The following is a 13,141-nucleotide window of genomic DNA, read 5'->3' as shown; positions in this document are numbered from 1 at the left end:
TATCTATCTATCTCTATCTATCTCTATCTATCTATGTGTGTGTGTATATATATATATATGTGTATATATCTATATATCTCTATCTATCTATCTATATCTATCTATCTCTCTCAACTGTAGAAACTGAGTGTGCACGTAACATGACACCTGCAGCTAAACATTTGCCATTTGAGCACATGCCTTGTGTGGCTCACATCTTACAGAGATGCATCACTGTGGGTCTTGGTGTGTCAAGTGCTAGAAAAAAAATGTTGGCCGCTTCAAACATAGTCCAGCGACGCCTCAGAGCTGGAAACACAGCAAACAACCCTGGGGCAGGGGAAGGAGCCATTGATCCAGGACGTGCCAACACGCTGGAATTCAACACTAGAAATGGTCAAGCGTCTAAACCGCAACCAAGCAGCAATTAAAGCGACCTTAGACCAACAGAGCCACAAACTTTTTAGGCTGATGCCAAAAGAATGGGACAAACGGCAGAAGGTGGAGTCTCTTCTGGAGCCCTGGAAGTCAGCAATCTATATAACATTTAGGCTGAAATAAAATTGATTAAACAAAATCAATTTCTTGATTTGAAAGATGGAAGAAGAACCATTTTGTTCTTCTTCCATCTTTCCTTCTATGTGTTTTCACTACAGGTATGTAACTGAGATTCCCGTTGGGGAATCCTACGTTTCCTTCTCAGTGGTACTGCCTGCCCTCTTCCACTTGCATCATGTTATGGAAATCTCTGATGATGATGAGTCGCTAGGTTTAAAACAGCATTCCAAGCAGACCTAACCTCCCCTTAAGAAAACAATATCAACGATGAAAGAATCAAGATTGCAACAGCTTTGGATGCTCGTTTCAAGGAATTGAAAGGCCTCTCCAAGAGTGACAGAGAGAGGGTGTGGACCACAGTTGGAAGAATGCTGAATGATCAGTCCCCACCTTGACAGACTTGTGAAGATGGGCCACCTAAGAAAATTAGTCTTTTAGAGATGGGCTCAGATTCAGAATCATTGACACATTAGCAGAATTAGCAAAATTGACACGTATTGCACGGTTGCATATTGACATTGAGTCGAATTCTTCCTATTTGACCTGCTTTTTGGGATCATCAAAAGACTTGACAAAGGCAGCTGAGGCACTGGAGGTTGAAAGGATTACACCTAACCGTCCTTTCCTGAACAAACGCATGGAGGCTGCTTCATATGATGCACAGCACTGCTGGTGGATCCTGCCAAGATAAGGGGAAAAAAAAAAAAAAAAGTGGTCAACTCAGCATATGAAATGTTGAAATCATCACCTGAGAGCTATGTTAAAACTGCATAAATCACCATTGTTAATGGAAACAAGACTTTCTTGTCTTTAAAAAGAACAAAAACACCATGCTTTTAGTCCTTTAGTATCTCACCTATAGTAGGCCAGCTGTATTGCCATCTGTATAAAAGCATCTGGGCTTATTTGATGTGCTTTTGGAATTTGTTTCCCAAAGTGATTGAATACCAAAACCCTGAGGTCCAGGTCTTGGGCATGCCTGTGATGGTGGAGATAGAAGATATGTGTAACAGTCACACCGTTATGCTAGTGTTCTTCATTTCAGATCCATGTGGCTGTTCCCTCTTTCTTTGGAGTTGTACTCTAAGCTTCCATGTTTTCTGTATATAATCCACTGTCTGCGGAAACAAACTGATTAATTTAAGTTCTGAGAAAATAACTCTGGAGCTCATTTAATCTGTTTTCCTGATACATTTCTAAAGTCTGATTTAATGAGACTTTTGCAAATAATGCTCCCCACTATAGGCATGCTTTAAAATGAGCCTACCTAATGATTCAGGCAGGTTGTTGCTATCATGGTCCTGTGCCTTACACCCAGGTTATTCAGTTTTTGCACTTTAAAATATTCTGCTTATTACTCAAAATTAATTTATTAATTGCTTATTTTGTACTTTTTACATTAGAGTTTATTAGTTTTCATGGCATTTCTCTCAGTTCTCCTTTTCCTGTGCCAAATGTATTTTTGTCTGAGTTTCCTCGTTCCAGTTATTGTAACCCACTTCCTGTTTTGCTTCTCTTGTTTGACTGTCCCAGTGTGTTCAGCTGGCTCTCATGACACTTGTTTATATTTAAGTTCTCCTCTTACTTCTCACTACGTCTGTCGCTCTTCCTTGTGTTCTTACTGCTTGTTACTAGAATTTTGGATTCTTTTACTAGTTACCGGCAAAAACAAGGCTTTGTGAACCAGAAACAGGAATGTCAAACTCATTTTACATCACATGCCACATACAGCACACTTTGTTCTTAATGCGGCGAAGGCAAAGGCGAAGAAGAAATATGATCCTTTTGCCATTTTATTGTTTATTTATTACTTAATTAGTTTGATGTAATATCAATGGCTTTGTTTTTAAACCTATGAAAATGTTCTTAAAAGTCCAAAAACTTAAAAAGCCATCCACTGGACCGGATTGGAGGCCCTCAACCCTTATGTTTGACAACCCTACTATCAATCTGACCACCATCCCCACAGTGAAACCATCTGGTCACTTTTGCCACTGTGACATCTTGATAATGCAATTCTTGTGAAAACACAAAAACAAGCATACCTCTAATCCACACAGAATGTCCCTTAGCAGGTTACACCTCCACAGATATCTTGGTAGCCATCAACAAGTTTCTGGCATAATTCTGCCTGGATATTTGACCACTACTTGGCAGAATTACTTTAAAACTGGTTAGTTTCTTGGCTCGGACCCAGCTTTTAATCATAATACACAAAAGATTTAATCTGTTAATGGGTTGGGGTATTGGGAGGGCCATTTCAGAAGCTTTATGTTGGTTTTGGAAGGGATAACTGTTTGGGAACCCCCAACTGTTGATTGTAGGTGATGTACACCCCATTCTTCCATTTACAACTCCACTGTGTTGTAGGAGTTGAATAAATTGCTTTAAGTGACCAGTTACATTTTTGATTGACCAGCATTACTATTTATTGATGTGACTCCTGACAGAAATAACAGGATGATTTGTTAAGTGTACCATGCAAAACTCTGCCCTGAGAAACTCTCCTTTTGCAATATGCTTGTGATTATTTTCTATTTGCACCGAAGTGGTGTTGAGTCAGTTTTTGAAGAATTTGGCTGAATATATTCCAATACTCAAGTCAGTCATTTGATCACAGTCCACAAAGACATACTTTTTAGTTCCTGAAAAGAAAATTGAATGCAGAAAGATATTCAGTACACCAAAGGGAAAAACAAACAAACAAATGCAGCTGTTGGTGATGTGCATGGATTCGGGACTTCAGCCAGTCAAATGATTTTCATCTAAGTATACGGTATATAGAGGGGAAGAAAAAACAAACAAAGAGACGTCCAATTACAACTTGATGTCTCTGAATATGGACTATGTACAGCAATAGATGTATTTCCTAAACTGCAATGAAATAGTTGTTAAATCCCTTGAATTGAAGCTGAAAGTCTGAACTTTAATCATTGTCCAAATACATATGAACTGTGACTGTCAGTATGGACAACAGGAAGAGTTATGTAGTACTGTAGAATAATTTCAAACTCTGGCATTTCTTAACGCCACGTTCAAGAGAATCAGTTCACAGTTTCTGATTTCCACTCTCCCACAGTAAATGGACTCCTAGGTACGTGCCCTCAACACCTCACCTTCATGCTGCTTCCCTCTGCTATGATATCTGCTGTTCTTATGCTAGCTTGTATGGTTACTGACAAAGGAGAGTTCACACCCAGTTAAAGTTAAACTTAAACATTACTACAGAGTTTTAAATTAAAATGTTTTAGTTGTCCAACCCTTTAACTGTAGTGCAAAACTACAAACCTAGTGTTTCTGAGACAAACTTGCATGAAATAGGACCGAGCTTAAACAGGCATGTGCGCTTACTTGTCAACACTCTGTTTAGCCTCTTCCATGGCTGTTTTAATGTCAGGTGTGATGTTAAAGTGTAGTTTCTGAGGCATTGGCAAAAGTGCCACAGGAGACTCCATCATCTGTGGTTTCTTCCTGTCTCCACACATTTAAAAAAACAAAAACAAAACAAACAAACAAACAAACAAACAAACAAAAAAAAAACAGTAGAACAGAACATCAAATCTAGTGACAGACGAAGTGACAGTCACTGTTAGGTGTGCTAGAAAATTGCTTAATGATGTTTAAGATGACATAATTACATTTGCAAAAACAACGGAAATTAAAATTTATAAAGAAAACGTGACATGCTCCTGAAGTGTGGTTTTTTTAGAGGATGTAAACTTACATGGAAAATGTGATATAATCTGATAGAGCCATACATGGTGTGCCATCAATAATGGCATGCAACATGGTAAACCCACATGTCCCATCTTCACCAACAATAAACTGAAAGAAAGACACACAAATTAAGTTTCTTCATGTGCGGTTCTGTTACTGAGCTTCTATGATAGGGAAGTTTTTTAGTAAATTGGGCCATCAATATAGGCTTTTAAAGTGCTGGTTTAAAATGTAAAAATAACACTACAACAACAACAACAACTACTAAGGTAAAGGCACCTAGAAGGTCATTGGCATTTAAACATATTAACCCTTCTTACTATTCTCACACTGTTTTCACTTTTCTTTTGCATTAGTAGAACTACTCTATCATTAACTTTTCGCACAACTTTAATCTGATCTCTATGCAAGGTAAAATAGAGCTTGCCTGAATGATACATCAGTGGTTCGGTTTTCCTTCTCTCACCTGCAGCGATTTGTCAAACCAGCGGTTAGCACTGTTCCACTGGGTGCCGCCTCCATGCAAAACCTGCACTGGTTCAAACCTGCTATACTTCTCATATGTCCGAGGCATGGCTTTGTCCAAACACAGCACACAGATGCTCCTTTCAATGGCTGAAACTGATTTTTTGTTGGAGGGATCTGAACAAATTAAGCACAAAGACACACAAAGCAAATATGCTGTTAAGATAAATTTAACACAATTGTTTAAATTTAACACAATTGTTTAATATTCTAGAAAACCTAAAATGTAATATTCTAATCTGAAGGTCGGCCGTTCGATCCATTCTGCATGCCAAACATCTAACTCCAAGTTGTTTTCCGATTCATCCATGGGAGTATTAATGCATGTGCACATGCATCAAACAGCATGCAGCCTGTTTCAGTTGCTCTTGCTTTTTACTTTAGCTTTTTTCGTACTTATTTCTTTGACCTTAGTACTTAAGAGTGTTCCTCCTTTTTTTAATATCTCTCTTTTTAAAACATTTGGATCGATAGAGTTTTTGTTCCGTTTATTGCCACGGAATAGTTACTTTTTTTGAGGAATGGCAGCGCAGAGGAGCCACTACACACCGCACAGGTTGTTTACTCCAGAGATCAGCTGATCGCCCTGATGCCGTTGGCATGGCACCTGTCATCAAACTGTGCACTGTTGAACTAGGGCTGTATTATTTGCCCAGGAAATGTTCCCATGTGAGCTTGGTGACTGTTTACGTTCCCCCCTCGACTAACCCCACAGCTGCATGTGACATTATCCACTCTGCTATAGCCCGGTTACACACTCAGCACCCGAGTGCTTTCACTTCCATCTTGGGTGATTTCAACCATGTCGCCTTGGACACTACACTGCCAACTTTCACACAATATGTGGTCTGTCACACCAGCATGGGGAGACTTTTAGATGCACTGCATAGTAATGTCAAGGACGCATGCAGTTCATTCTCCCTCCCCCCCACTCGGTAAGTCAGATCATAACCTGATTCACCTCACACCCTGCTATGTGCTTATTGTGGGGAGGGAGCCTGTGACCACTACAAGTATTAGGAGGTGGTCGGAGGCCTTAGCGGAACAACAGGGTTGTTTTGAATTGACAAACTGGAAGGTTCTTAGAGTGAGGGCATCAATGGACTTACTGATCCTATCACCAACTACATAACCTTCTGCACCAACTCCACTGTCCCAACTCAGACTGTCCATTGTTACCCAAATAACAAGCTGTGGGTAACTAAGGACATCAAAGCACTCCTGAAGGACAAGAAGAGGGCTTCAGAGTGGTTCAGGCATTATTGAAGGGCAAGATCAGAGAGGCTGAGGACAATTACAGGAGAAACTCCCACATCATGAAGACCCTGGGAAGACTCATCCTTGACCAGCTCCGACCTCTAGTCTGGCCAAATCAGGATCCCCTTCAGTTTGCTTACCAGCCCCACCTCAGAGCTGAGGACGCCATCATCTACCAGCTCAATTGTGTCTACACCCATTTGGATGAGCCGGAAGCATGGTGGGGTCATGTTTTTCGATGTTTCCAGTGCATTCAATACCATGAGGCCAACTCTTCTGGGTGATCGTCTATGCTGTTGCATGCTGGGGCAGCTGGTAGAGGGTTGCAGATGCCAACAGACTCAAACTGTTCCGCAAGGCCAGTAACGCTGCTGGGATGGAGCTGGACTCCCTTAGGGTGGTGTCTAAGAGGTGGATGTTGTCTAAGATAAGGATAATGCTGGCCATAATGGCCCCCACCCTACCCTACTCTCTGCTGGCTAGTTACAGGAGCATGTTCAGTGAGAGACCAAGATTACTAAAAAAGCACCACTGAACGACTCAGAAAATCATTCCTGCCCCTGGCCATCCCCTTGCATCTCCTCCATTTAATACACTGCAATACTTACACCCTCTTGCACATGCTCTACAGTAAAACAACAAATGACAGCATTTCACAGGTTGAGCTTGAAATTGCTTAAAGTGTCTACATTTACACATTTTTAAATAAATAAATGAATACATCTAAAGTGAATTCAAACTGGAAATAGGTGGTGGTTAGATTATGATATTACTTATTATTCTGACCTAAATTTATTGCTCTTGTATTAACATTTGTGTCCCAATGGTAGGTGGGGTTACACAGGTGACCTTAACACTTTGCATATGACTAATTATAATCTACTGTGTCCCTTAACAATGAATCTTTGCCCTTAAAATCCTTGTTTTTACTTATTACACACAATTTCTGTAAGCCTCTTTACATGTCTATGGAAGTATAATTGTGCTCACCCTGGACCAGTTTGTTATAGTATTTGTACCAGGTGTCCCGGTGCAGGGTCGTGAGAATACCAACATGTTCTGTGTTGGTCTCTAGTGATGAATTACAGATCCGCTCCAGCTGAACACAAAGCTGATCAGCAGTGATCGGAGTGCCATCACTGTGGTAGACCTCCACTGTAAAGAACTGAAAAGAGAGACAACAATGCTGGACTGACAGTTCAACACTGAGAAAGAGACCACTTGTAATTCAGGCATTAGTGCCCATTGTTAAAGGAACTGGAAGATCAAAACTTATTCCAAATAAATTAAACATGAGTATTCCTGTGAAATGTATGACAATTTTAGTAGCACCTTAAATTAAGCCTTAGAGGTCTAAGATTCTTAGAAAGAAGAGCGTCTGGACTTCTCTAAATTGCTTGAAGATGTTTCACCTCTCATCCGAGAAGCTTCTTCAGTTCAAGGGTCAAATGGTGGAGAGTCCCAGATTTAAGCCCCGTGGGAGTGTCCACCCCAAGAGGGACAAAAGGACCCCCTAATGATCCTCTACTTAATCACACGAGCCCAGGTGTAAAAACGGGTGTAGGTCACAATCAGGCATGGTTTTAGTTGAGCTCATTGTGAAACCTAGCCCCACCCTATAATGTGATTTCCTGAGTTCAAATGGCCCGGGATGTGAGTGGGCGTTAAGGAGTCTGGGAAGGAATCTCAACACTGGATTATAGATGGCAGACAGTTGGTGCCATAAGATGGTCCTTCACAGTGGACATAAATGGCTTCTTTCACTCCTCTTTCAAACCATCTGTCTTCTCTGTCCAAAATGTGAAGATGGCATCCTCGAAAGAGTGTCCTTTGTCCCTTAAATCCTCTTTCAAGGATGCCAATGAAATGAAAGTAAATGTAGGGAGAAACCTTGTTTGATTTGTTTTTCCTGTATGTGCTGTGATAACTTTTCAAGAGTTATTAGAAGAAGCTGGTGCTTGAGCCGGTGCTTTTTTACCTGGACTTGTAGAATTCAAGTTTGATAAATAATGGGGCCCTGAACTCAAACACCTCAATAAAGGTGTATGTTTGACACCTCACCTGAGAGTTTTGTGCCACTGTAATGTGTCTGGGGTTGGAGTTCTTGGCATGGAACACCAATGAATCAGTCTTCTGTCCAGGGACATGGCAGGATGACAGTGCCCGGAAGTATTGCATCATACAGAGGGGCTCTCCTCGCATATATTGTACTGGTAGTGTCTCACTGCAAAATTAAGAGGGTGTGTCCTAACATACATTCGTGGTTAAATTTAAAAAAAAAAAAAAAAAAAAGACAAGACAAGCAATAACTTTAAAACCTCTATTCAAATATTCTGGTTCATAGAGTTCACTGACTATTTTACATTATTATAAAGTAAACCCAGAGTTTGTCAAACATGCTTCCTGGAATACAGCCCTGGTCCCCAACCAGGCATCTTTCAGTGTTTCACATTGTGTCCATGGTCCACTACACCATCTTTGCCATGTTTGTGATTGCAAGAAGTTTTAAGTGATCTGATGGTACTCACTCCTCAATCATTGTCTTGAAGTCCAGAACAGCTTTTATCACTTTGGCAGCACACCTGGTCAGAAAAAACAGTTATAAAACAATACAACATAAAAGTTTTCAATGCAATATGACTCACTAAAAGCAAAGTGGCCAAGATACCTAATGTGGGTCAAACTCCTAAAACCAAAGATCCTTATAATTTATACCGTACAATTTATCTGTAACTGCCCATGGACAAAATATGTTCAGCTATTTTCACACAGACCAGTTGATCCTGCATGAATTATTGAAATTATACACAAAACCAAATTCAGAAAAAGCTGGGACACTAAAATTAAAGTTCGACCCACGATCTCGATCCGGTGGTCGGGGTGAGTGACTGATGTACCAGCACAAATGCAGAATAAATGAGAAGTGATCTGAAGTGATCAGAAGAAATCCTGGATTACACAAGAACTTGATGGAAAACTGAGGGGAAGTGACATAGTTGGACTCTGTGAGTGTGAACAGGCTCTGACGATGAAGCATGCTAGGATTTTTGAAGCTGGAGTTAATGTACCGATAGGTTGTAAATTCTTAGGTTGTAGTTCATCTTGAAATAGAATATGGAAAGTCGTTGGCAGGTTTGCTTCATTTGAGTAAGATTTCCCAAATGAACGAAGGTGATGGCAAGCAGTTTTGGAGTATTAGTTGTACTGGTTGAAGGCCAGTTAGAAGAGAACCACCTTCTACCATGATAACCCCTAAAACCAGCTGAATGTCATCAAGCTGATCATCATTGTAGGACTTTTCTCATCTCCACATATACATTAAAAAACACAGAATATTTCCCCTAAGCTAGTTAACTCACTGTTAGCCTATTGGATGGGATATTGCCACAAGTTTGGGTCTGTGTTTACATTAAAAAAAAAAAAAAAATAGTAGGGTCCAAGTGCAGTTCCAAGCTGAGCAAGTTGGATAAGACAGTGGGCCAGCACACATCTTTGTATTTTCTAATGTACAAAATTACAAATGCATGGTAGTTTATTTTCCTTTTCTGATGTCCATAAAGTCAGATGCTCAGCTAACTAAAACAGACCTTAAGTCCTTCCATGTCATTTGTTTGATGTGTGTGCACATGTGCTTACCTTATTTGTCCCTGTTTATCAGTGAAGTCCATTTTGGGAAGAACAAATCCACCGTTAGAAATCAGCAAAGATTCCCTCGAGTCCAAATAATTAATCTGTATCCCATAATCTGCAAGCTGCAAAAAGAAAACGCATAAACAGTCTGTCTGAAAAGTCTTTGATTACTTTTAATGTTTAGTAGTTCAATTCAGTTTTATTTATACAGTGCCAGATCCCAACAACAAATGGCTCAAGGTGTTTTATATTGAAAAAAAAAAATTATAATACAAAGAAAACAAACACCCCAACAATCATATGACCCCCTATGAGCAAACGTCTTGGGAACAATGGGAAGGAAAAACTCCCTTTTAACAGGAAGAAAAGTCCAGCAGAACCAGGCTCAGGGACGGCTGACTATCTGCTGCAACTGGTTGGAGTGAGGGGAGAGACAGGAAAAAGACATGATGTGGAAGAGAGCCAGAGATTAATAATAACAAATAATTAAATGCAGAGAAGTATATAAATACGTGATTGAAAAAGGCGACGAAAGGAATGAATTATGGCAGCTTAGACCTATTGTTTCCCAAGGGAGGATTCAGGATCACCAGCTCCAACTTATAATAAAACAACCCAACAATAAGCCACTGACAATGTTTCTGAAAAAGCTGTGAATGGAGACACATCAGGACAAAAACCATTATGCTGCCCATGATTTCTCACCACAGTCCCTCCTAAACTGCACCTATCAGCTCTCCTGTCCGACCACTAACATGGACAGTTAAGGACATTTAATCCATGTTTTGCACTCACCCAGTTGTCAGTAGTGCACGCTTTCCTCTCCAGGCTTCTCTGCAGTTTCTCTCCATCACCTCCTTCTTTGAGGAACTCCTTCATCAACCGTTTTATGTGCTTCAGCTCATCCTCTGTTACAAGGGGCTCCAGACAACTCAGATAGCGTTCACAGGTCTCCCGCAGAGGGGGCACAGGCAGACGGGGCAGTCCTTTCTGATGGTTCAGATACCTGCCACCCATCAGGGTGTCCGATGCAGAATTTACCAGCCGACAGGATTTCACCAAGCCATAGGAATTCATCATTCCAACATTCACCTGACAGATGCAAAAATGTTTTAGTTACTACATTAAATCCTGTGAGCGAAATAAAAATAAGATCATTAATAATGACACAATAAAAAAAAGAGCCAGGGAAATGATTTACACTATTACATTAACAAAAGGCTAAGTTAACTGAGAGCGTGTTACTTACTATAATTCTGTTCAGAATTCTCAACATTTTTCTTTCAGTAAACTTCCACAGTTGGAGTTAATTGTTAAACCCGTTTAACTGTCAGGTCACAGTGCTGTTGAGAAAATATTTGAAAAAGAAAATCCTCTGGTTAAAGGAAATGATAAATGCTCCCCTCCCCCAACAAGACAATTAACCTAAGTAAACCAGATAAAAAGGGACATGAAAGCCTTTCTTTTTCTCTGCAGCAGTTAATAAAGCAAATAGAACGGTTTAATAGTTAATAATAATTAATATATTTTTGATAGTATTAAAATAACATCGTTACCACTTTTAACTTACAGTCACCAATAAATTGGTAAATTATTCTGTTGTGTGTTTATGTTTAAATTTGGTGCACAGTTTGCTAATAGTTTTGCCTTTTTTGCCTTTGGAGTTACCTGTCAGCAGCTACAGCTCTTCCTGGTTTAGCAAAAGATGAAGGTAATGGTGAAGTTGATTGAAATATAAAGACCAACCAAACAGAACAATCTATCTTCTTCTACTTCTTTGGGGTAGATTGACTAGATGGCAGCAATATACCATTGCTGCCATCTACTGTTTATTGTTACCCGAGTAAATCTTCTGCTGATTAAGCACTGAACCGTCTGCTGTCACAGCTTGGGTTTAGTTATGGTTTTCTGAGACACAGGTGGGAACTCTGATGGAAGCAATTAAGGTGGAGTAGACAATCAGAGCCCTATTCAATAAAGCAAGTTCAGCGTATCCAGGTTATCTTTACATTATCTGAATTCAGTTACACTACATTGGTAATCGGAGCTTCATTGGTAAGCTACACCCATCCTCCATCTTCATTTTCACCAATGCCAGCATCTAGAATGTGGAGGATCCTATCCTAATTCGTGTCATTCCTGGGTCTCCATTCTGCCATATTGGTTCATCTGAGTTTAAGCACTAAATAGCTTTTATTTGAATTTTCTATAAATCATGTTGATTGGATGAGCTATCCTTATTTGCATTTAGAAAACAGGCAGTGAAAAATCAGCTCAAAGCAAAAAATGCAAGTTCATGTTAAAGTTTTTGTCAAATTAGGATATTGTCAGGTACATTCTCCAGTGTGTCACTTGTAATCTCTTGCAGGTTTTTTGCACGTCTGGCAAACCAAGCATGTAAAAAGTAGTTTGAGTTCCCCAATTGTTATAACTTTGGTGCTAAAACATGAAAAAGTCTGATGGCAATACTAGTTTTACTGTTTCTAGTCTTACCATCACTTTCAATTGGCATAAGACTTGTCTGGGCAGGATGCGTGACCATAAAGACACAAGTGCATCTCACATGACAGAAGTAACCCTGTTCAGGGATTTTGGCCTTGCAGTTCTGCAAAGTGTTTTTTCTTTCCCTCAAAAGCGTATCTTTTAGATCTTCAATAAACATCAGATGAGCTGTGTCTATATTTACTCTGTTTTCTAGATAAGAGCCTGCAGGGCCTGCCTCAAGTGACCGGCTCCCTCATCCCTTCCTCTTTAACAGTACAAAAGAGTCGAGTCATTGTTAACCCTGAATAATCCATTTGCTTCTAATAATCTTTTATAGTTGTTTTTATATGTGGAACATGCAGGGAAAGAAGGCTTCAGTAAAAGTTGCAGCTTGGGTAAATCAGCATAAATCCCCATGGTAAATTATTCTACGAACCTAACCTGCTCTGAGAGATTTTCTAGGAATGGCGACACTATTTTCTGGAAAACTAATTGCCAGTGGAACCTAGCCTGTAGCTTAATCAGCAGAAAGAAATCTGCATACTGACCAATCAATTCTCCAGAAAACAGCATCACCATTTCAGGAAAATCTCTCAGACCTCTGCAGGGAGACTAAGGATCTGAAGATTTTTAGTAGCATCTGAACTGGTTGTTTCCCTGATGAGCATTGGTAATGTTTCAAACATATTAGAGATTCTCTGCTGGGGATTACAGTTTATATAAGCAAGGCATACCATCACAGAACACACACCACTACTACTGAATGTGCTACTACTGCACATTCACCCAGTGTATATACTATATGTAGATATATATAATGTTCTTCCTCTACACCCCCCCCTAATAGACCAAAAAGCTCTCCAGAGAGTGATCCGTACAGCAGAACGCTGCTGCAGGATTGCTCTCCCCCCGCTTCAGGACACCTACACCAGGAGATGCCGGACTAGAGCAGCGCAGATACTGAAGGACCCGTCCCATCCTGGCAACAAAC

The 13,141-nt window shown here is 40.1% G+C and overlaps 1 protein-coding gene across 1 annotated transcript in view; it reads right to left on the bottom strand.

Annotated features, from left to right (window-relative positions):
* The window catches only part of LOC102294813 (carnitine O-acetyltransferase), a gene marked incomplete in the record, with an annotated part of 13,689 nt that extends 2,108 nt beyond the window's left edge, over window positions 1–11,581 (bottom strand). Inside the window, 12 exon segments of the mRNA XM_005943071.3 lie at window positions 1,081–1,216; window positions 1,394–1,516; window positions 3,889–4,008; window positions 4,262–4,362; window positions 4,721–4,896; window positions 7,027–7,201; window positions 8,098–8,260; window positions 8,565–8,618; window positions 9,673–9,788; window positions 10,462–10,758; window positions 10,916–11,009; window positions 11,335–11,581. Of these exon segments, the coding sequence (XP_005943133.2) occupies window positions 1,081–1,216; window positions 1,394–1,516; window positions 3,889–4,008; window positions 4,262–4,362; window positions 4,721–4,896; window positions 7,027–7,201; window positions 8,098–8,260; window positions 8,565–8,618; window positions 9,673–9,788; window positions 10,462–10,758; window positions 10,916–10,942 (1,488 nt within the window).
* Between the last annotated feature and the right edge of the window lie 1,560 nt (window positions 11,582–13,141).

Source organism: Haplochromis burtoni, unplaced genomic scaffold (assembly GCF_018398535.1).
Source record: "Haplochromis burtoni strain Fernald_Lab_line unplaced genomic scaffold, NCSU_Asbu1 Contig_356, whole genome shotgun sequence".
Classification (NCBI taxonomy): domain Eukaryota; kingdom Metazoa; phylum Chordata; class Actinopteri; order Cichliformes; family Cichlidae; genus Haplochromis; species Haplochromis burtoni.
The sequence above is the reverse complement of the archived record's forward strand: the minus strand, read 5'-3'. Positions and strand labels throughout refer to the sequence as shown.